This window comes from Thermobia domestica, chromosome 4 (genome assembly GCF_964235325.1).
Source record: "Thermobia domestica chromosome 4, izTheDome1.hap1.1, whole genome shotgun sequence".
NCBI classification, from domain to species: Eukaryota; Metazoa; Arthropoda; class Insecta; order Zygentoma; family Lepismatidae; genus Thermobia; species Thermobia domestica.
Window position 1 is genome coordinate 333,143,267 of NC_137457.1, and position 8,185 is coordinate 333,151,451.

An 8,185-nucleotide genomic window follows, 5' to 3' on the forward strand; every position below is an offset into this window, starting at 1 on the left:
ATGTGTGTATCAATTAGAATACGATAATTCTGTCTATTAAATGAAAGCATTTCTTTATATTTAAAAAAGGCACTATTAGAGAGTGGAATATGCCGCAATGGCGAGTCCTCTACTAGCTAATAGATACGGGTGATGAAAGGGCTTCCCCAACATTTAAGAGGCTGATAACCGGAAACCATGCAAACGAAGGTGTTTGTTCCTGTTACCATCTACACATTCCATCGTAGTCAAAGGCGCTTTCACTCGCTGCGCTTTGCGGTTCTTAGCCAATCCGAATTTATTCCGGCTTAATAAATTTATTAGCCTATCTTTTTTAAAATCTAACAATGAGTTCAATGTTTCCAGAAAGATGTCGTATCAGAAATGTAAAGTAATTACAGTCATATCATGTATTGAGTGGTTGAAGAACTTATATTAAACACCGGCGAAGCTGATATCCCTTAAATCTGTAATTAAAACAAACATGTTTCAAGAACTTAATCTTATACCTGGGGTAGGGTATTCATAAGAATGTTGATAAACGTACACTACTAGAATTAAAATTAAACCGTTTATTAGGCGAAAAAATTATGATAATTTACTTTAGGATTTATAACATTATCCACTGGTTATTCTGTGACTTGTTTATTTCTAATTATATATTCACTTCCCATAAACGGTTTTATGCTACACTCAAATCAAGTTATCAGCAAGGACTAGTAACTCATTATTTTCTAATCTAGGGCGGATAATATTGAAACATGTTTTCATGATTTTTACTGAAACTCGCAGGAGTCAGTACCATTACGCATTTTTTTGTATTTTTTGTCATACCTTCCTACATTAATTAAAAATTAGATTATTATTTGAGTGTGTTAAGAATGTGATCATAATCGTTACGATATCACATTCTCAACTAAGCCCCGTCCCATACTCATTGAAAGTACCATCTTTATCTCATGCGCGCGATACCACACGCTTTACTGTATTATCAATAAATCCTTTCCCAGAGGTTTTGTAAGTATGAGGATATCATTTAAATCCTGGCTCACAAATTTGATACGTATGATCTTTTTCAAGTTTTGTGTTAATATCTATCAAAATCTAATTTTGACAAATTTCCTTACCGTGTGGCATCTCACATCTCTGTGCGTTACCATACGTTTTGCCCAATTTAATTTGTTAATAAATCTCTTTGTACGCTTTTGACGAGAAAGAAGATAAATATGTAAATGGGTTAAAGAGTAGTTTCTCAAATTCAACTTTTTTCGTGAATCCCATCTAATAGTACACGTTATGAAAAATTTACTACTTGTATGTTGCAACATAAGGAGTCTCAAATAAATTTCTTCTTACATCAAAATATGAGAATAATTAACTGTGTGTGTTGCGAGGTGCTCTTTCAATAAGAATTTTTGGTTATATTTGTTCCCACACTCCTGGCATGTATAAAGTTTCTGACCTGTATGTGTTAGCATGTGCTTTCTCAGTGTATTATTTCTAAGACATTCCTCTCCGCATTCCTGACATGTATGAATTCTCTCTTCTGTGTGCGTTTCCATGTGGCTTACAAAAGTAGGAATGCTACTGAATCCTATCCTACACATTTCACAGATAAAAGATTCCTCGCCCGGGTGATTTAACATGTGGAGTGTTAACACTTTTTTTCGCTTAAACCTCTTCCCACAAATTTTACACGTATGGAGATAATTATCCGAGTGTGTTATGAGGTGCTGTGTCAGTTGACTTTTTCGTTTAAATCCCTTTCCACACTTCTGACATATATGAGATTTCTCACCCATATGGGTCAGCATGTGCTGTCTTAAAGTAGAATTTAGACCAAATGCCCTCCCGCATTCCTGACAGGTATGGTCCCTCTCTCCTGTGTGCGTTACCATATGGCCTATTAAAGTCGATCTGATACGAAATTTCTTCCCACAGAATTCACATGAAAGAGGTCTCTCACCCGTGTGTTGTAACATGTGCGATCTTAAGGACGTTTTTCGCTTAAACCCCTTTCTGCACACTTCACAAGTATAAGGATTATTAACTGAATGGGTTAACAAATGCCCTTTCAAATATGAACTCTTAAAAAATCTCCAACCACATTCATGACATGTATGAGATCTTTCTTCTGTGTTCGATCGAATATGTTTTCCCAAAGCTGATATGTCACTGCATTCCTTAAAAGAGTCTTGATAAGTCTGAGGTTTCTCACCAGTATATGGTACTATGTAGTTTGATGGAACTTCTTGTCTTCTTGCAAGCCGTATGTTAGACTTCATCTGAGAGTCACTTAATAGATCAGAACTTACATTCTCTTGTGTATCTGACATATTTCTTTCACTGAAAATAGAATAATAGATACATCACATTAAGCAAGAAATGGAAATTTGATTATATTCATTTCAGCACTCAATATCATACACTCGTTTATCTGTAAAAACTGTACGTTTCCAGTTTTTTCTTTGTTTCCAGTTTTGGATCCGAATGCAAAATTATATGGCCAAAAACGATATCAATATTTGAAAGGCACGCAGTACGATGTAACGGACAATAAAGATATTAAATCCCGGAGCTGAAAACATCGTGTGCTGCTATGTAACGATTCTAAAAGGAAATATTTTTGTGTGTCGAACTACTTAAGTAACTTACTTATAACTAAGCTGAGAGTCTTATATACATAGATTGGAATTGACGGGAGGGATATATATATATTTAAATATACAAAAATTTGTAATTAATTAACATATATAGAATTGAATATATAGCAATAGAGAAAATATCAGTTTGATTTTTTTTCTCTTACATGATGCTCGACTATGCCTTGAGAAAGATAACACTACTTAAATTTGAGTGAAGAGTCACAAATGATTAGATTTATTGGTTGTATGGCCCCATTGAAAATAATTTTCGATACCAGGAGTATTAATAATAACTTAAATCGGTTATACATATCTTAGACAGGCAGAGACCAAAATAAAGAACTGAGAAAAGATAAATTTTCATACATTATTGAAAAATATGTGTTTGATATTCATCTCGTATTTTAGTGGATATTTATAAGGTATTATTTTGAGTACATAATTTATGTTAGTCCTTTCCACAATTTCACGTAACATTAATTGACTTCAATGTTTACAGTAAAGAAATGACAGTCGTGTGTGTAAAGAAGCAGAAATAAAATATTTTACATCACAGTTAAAAATATGGAGAACAAATAGAGAAATACAAGACATATGTTAGTTTTGAAAAAATGACACGATAATAAAAGTATAAAATAAACTTAGAAATATCTACTAATATCCACAAATACATGACATCAGAAAACAAAAACTACTATCATAAAATTACTTTTATGATATTTCACCAAAGATAAAGAACGATCATAATAGTAAAAAGATACTGGATCCAACAAAATAAATTGATAATACAATCTCACAATTGATTGTGTAACACCGATATTTCATAATCATAATAATTAAGCTTGAGATTCACAGTGAAAACACACCACAATATAAACATGGATTCATGCTGTCTTGTCCATTTGTTTCTTGTATTTGTTTAATTATGGAATGATAAATAAATATGTACTAATGGCATCAATATAAACGAAAAAGTGTAATTGGATACTGTGTTTCTTTTGAAGTTTTGTCTTTCATGTAACTTATTGCAAATTTTAATCTTTGTTTGAATTTGGCAAATCTGTATTTCTTGGAAATATAGCTATCTATGAAAGACTGCTCAATTGTTATTTTTTTCAATTTTTCTCGACTCGTAATCTTCCTCAGATAAATTTATTACTATTACAAGTTCGGAAAACGAACGCCCTGCAGTAGCAGCTGTGACAGTATGGTCAGAAGCAACATTCCAACTATGCAAACTTGAAGAAAGCAACAACCAAAAGAAGTTATTTCTCAGTATAGGAACTAACTCACAGATTGTTGAATTGTTATTACGTTAGAGATTAGATTAACATGTCCCAACCGGCACCGTTCATATTTCTCGCGAAAATGCGAAAGAAATACAATGATGCATATTTCTAAGAAATTATCATGCTATATATAAATCATCAATATAATTTAAAAACCTCAAGAAATTTACAAAAATGAAAATTTTACCACGTCGCATATGGGCTCTAATACTATTGGACCACTAGTCTTTTTCCAATGTCTGCTCCAGTGTATGCTCAGCATGGCTTAAACATTTAAATGGTATTGCACATTTTACACTCATAAACTCTTTGGATTGGCAAATTTGTAAATCAATGTAACTGATTTTAGAAGTAACATTATTACAACGCAGCATTAGCCAAATACAAAGATTGTCTGGGTCACAGAAATATCACGTGCATACTCCAGCAGCTTCGAATATTTGGAACCTTTGTCATATATTTTCGTATTGGTAGAGTTCTTAGGACGATGAGCTGCCAATTACAGAAATGTACTACAGATAACCCAGGATTTATAGCCAAAATGATTGTATTTTCTTAATGTAAAACTCCAGCGAGGACCGAAAGAACGTTTTAGAAAGTACAACTTTCAGGGTATTATGGAACATTATTTAAAACGTGGGATATGTATATGACTTCACTTATAACTGACTATTATTTATTTAATCTGGATCGTTAGGGTACATAAGTTACAGATAAGTAGATAATGCTTCTGAGGAAACGCAAGTATTGTCTAATAAAGGCAAAGACTAAAGGTTTTAAAGAGATTAAAGAAAGAATACTTGCCTTTCCTCAGACAGTTCAACAAGAACTTAAGCAAATAGAAGCAATAGCAAGTACATCACACACGATGCGTTCTCACACTATTAATCATTTACGTGATCGAACAATACTGAGTCACGTGCTGATATTAATTACGACGCCATCTCTTGACGATGAATAACACTATCGCAAAAAAATATAGGACACTGTTTTCTATGCGGAAGAAGACAGACTGAAGCAATTAGTTTAAAATTTACCTCTATTTCTTTAGAGCTACCTATTGTTTCAAAGACGACTACATATATAAAGCACTATTATACTGCACTCTTATTGTAAATATCTACATGAATGGCGAATTATGAATATTATTTATCAAACTATATGATAAAGATCATATCGATCACTCGTATTTTAGATTTTCTATATACGCCGTGTTATTTCCTATATATAGATTACGATTTTAGTTTACAGATATCGCTCGTAACTTGCTGTTTTTAGTGAAGTATTGCATTTTACCTGTAAAATTACCGAAGATAGGGTACACTCGAGCAGACGGTTCTATCAAATAAAAATTTTACATGTTAAATAGGGTGCGAAACATTTCTTATGAAAGAATGGGAGTGTGAATTTAAGCAATTACAGTCAATGCACAGCATATTAGAGTTAATTTTGAATGACAGTGAAACTATTGTGTCTAACTGTGCTCTTCTGCTATCCTCGCTTATGCGTATACCCGTTGTCGCATACGCGCTTTCTCGCTATGGACGCACCACCTCACTGGCGCTCGGGCCACCCTAATGTGCTACTATCCGCACTTGGTTAGATAGCATTCGTCCTTTTTTCCCGGCTACCTAGCTCGTGTTTTATGTACTGTAGTTTTCATGGCATATATCTACACTGTATTTATATAGAGGCCACCTAAAGTCAATCTGCAACCAGAAATGAACTTCCTCATTTACGGTATGCGCTGCTAAAAGAATTTAAAGCTCTAACCTAACCTTAAAACGTAAGAAATGTGTCTTCGGAAATTACTCCGTATTACCAATGTGAAAAAAAAAAAAAAAAAAAACAATATTGTATAGAAAATTAAATGTTACCTTTCTGGGACAAGTGAATTAAAATTTTTTGTCACATGTTCGTAGTCAGTGGAATAGAACGAGCAAGTCTCTTGAGCCACTGTAATTGTAAGGGTTTCGAAGTCACTTTCGTTTGAAGAATCGTCTTCAACGGCAGGTTCTGATTTCTCAATATAGTACACGTTAAATTCCACATCGGAAGAACTCATAGCTTCATCCGTCATGATTTGCTCTACTCTAGCTGTACGTAATATTAATTCTTTGTTGTCTGCCATCATTGGATATGTTCACCCTTTTCTTTTGAGTGAATTTTCGTAATCAAATCCATTATCAATGTATTGTTTACACATTCAACTTCCCAGATGTTTCACCTGCCGCCATGAGCACACACTTATACTATATTTGCATTTGTTTACTCTGGCAATCTTTGTGAAATGATATACATGCCAGTTCACAGAAGGAAGAAAATAGTTGAATCCGTCCTTGCAGTCAAAGCTATGTAATATTGTAATGAAATAGATTGCCAACCAGTGTTGCCACAGTTCTAGCTCTGGAGTGGGCTGAAAAATAGTACCAAATTGAAACAAAAAGGGCTGAATTAATTAATTTTTTTATACCAGTGTAATACATAGCTTCGTAAGACGGAACAAAAAGAAGTTAAGTTCTAGAACACTCATCCCCCTCTACCCAGAGTCCAAATCAAGAAAGTACTCTTTCTTTAAAATATCTAAGCAGGAGGACCCCGAACAACCGTGGAAGATGATTTTTTTCTTGCACGTAGGAAGTATAACAGAGGCCGCATATTAAAAGGGAAAACAGTTATCTTGTTTGCGTATTGTAAGGAAACCAAACGCGCCTCTGTTTCAAACTGACAAATAAACAAAAAACATTTGGTATTAGGACCGTATATATATATAAAACGAGGGCATATATGAAACCAAGAACAAATGAATCATCTCCAAGTTCGTGTTGTAAGCAGTGCGTTATAATAAAATATTACGAATTTTCCACACAAAATTCGTGGCGTTATGCGGGGCAACGTCAGAGAATGAACGTTCAACAGGATTTTTTAAGAGTCCAATGCACAGTGACATGTATTTATTAAATGGTGCTGAATTGGGTAGAATTGTACCAACTTTTTCACAAAAGGGGCTGAAAATGCCAGCGTGGTACCAACGGGCCGATGAATGACAAAAAGGGCTGAATTTGGTACAATTGTACCAAGTGTGGCAACACTGTTGCCAACTGTAGGAAAAACACTAGAATACACAATTTTAAAATTTTTATTTCTTCTTCTTCTTCTTCTTCTTCTTTATCTACCATAATATTTTAGAGTATTTAAGATATCTCTGACTTAAAACATGTAGGCAATAACTGTAAAGGTATCTTGTGGGTACATCATAAGAATAATTTCCAAAATAAAAACAAAAATGTTCAGAAGAATAAGTCACAATACGGAAATGCAAGAGTTACAATCAGTAAAAGAAAACGTCAAAATCGAGAGAGAAGGTTGGACAAGAAAAAAACAGTGAAATACCGAGATTGACGAAAGGGAAAAGTATAATGAATTTACGAAAAATTGTAAAGGACGTACTGAATGTATGAACGAGTAGCATACAAAGAAGATATATATTAGTGTAGTGTATATGTGAACGAAATTTCACTTGACCCCATTCATCCAAATAACGCCACGAAATGATAATACGCACTACGAAGTCCTCTCGTTATTTGAACGACCTTGAAATTTTCTTGAGGCTGCGAGTGAGCAGGTAGATCAGTTCTAGATCAAAGATTCATAAACCACTACGCAGCACCACAACATCAAACATATTGGTTAACTTTCCTAGAAGTTCTATCCTGTAACAACTGTGGCTGGTAGAGTAGTGTGGTGTGAAATGCAACGCAAAACATTGTACACTATACAGAGTTGTTTTCAGTGTGATATTAAAAGATTTGCAAAAATGTGATGCTAACTTTCTTATTATGTAACACATTTTTAGAATAATCTATCATTTAAATCCTTAGAAAAGATACCGGCAGACTTTCTCGAGAAGCTGTCCAAATTAGGGTTCGCCAGATATAGTAAACGAAAAACCGGGACACATCAAGGCAATATTTAAGGTCAGAGTTTCTACTCATTTTGTCAGAATCAATTAATTACGTGTCTTCCCATGTTACCAATCACAATTTTCCACTTCATTCTAGACATAGTTAACACAAATGAAGTCCTACCAGGGAGATTAAGAACATGAAAAGTTAAAAAGATCTGTCTGGCGTTCCTTATTCTGAACTAGAATTTGTTCTGTTCAACAGGTCCTAAATATTGCGCTAATTACGATACACCCTCTCACTTATGATTGAAGACATACTTTTTTCTTTGTTACGTCATCACCTGACTCAGAAACACTACCGTATG

General features: G+C 34.0%; 1 protein-coding gene across 1 annotated transcript; it reads right to left on the minus strand.

Moving 5' to 3' along the window:
* Positions 1–536: 536 nt before the first annotated feature.
* Positions 537–6,325, minus strand: LOC145684470 (uncharacterized). The gene is made up of 2 exons (XM_081756901.1): positions 5,791–6,325; positions 537–2,325 (listed from the first exon to the last, which is right to left on the minus strand). Exons 1-2 carry the CDS (start codon positions 6,045–6,047, stop codon positions 1,332–1,334), a joined length of 1,251 nt encoding a protein of 416 aa, XP_081613027.1. The 5' UTR covers positions 6,048–6,325; the 3' UTR covers positions 537–1,331.
* Between the last annotated feature and the right edge of the window lie 1,860 nt (positions 6,326–8,185).

Excerpts from the sequence above, each read along its gene's own strand:
- LOC145684470 (XM_081756901.1), bottom strand. The coding sequence starts at position 6,047 with ATGATGGCAGACAACAAAGAATTAATATTACGTACAGCTAGAGTAGAG. Across the intron at positions 2,326-5,790 it reads AATTCACTTGTCCCAGAAAG|TGAAAGAAATATGTCAGATA; the intron begins GTAACATTTAAT and ends TTCTATTTTCAG.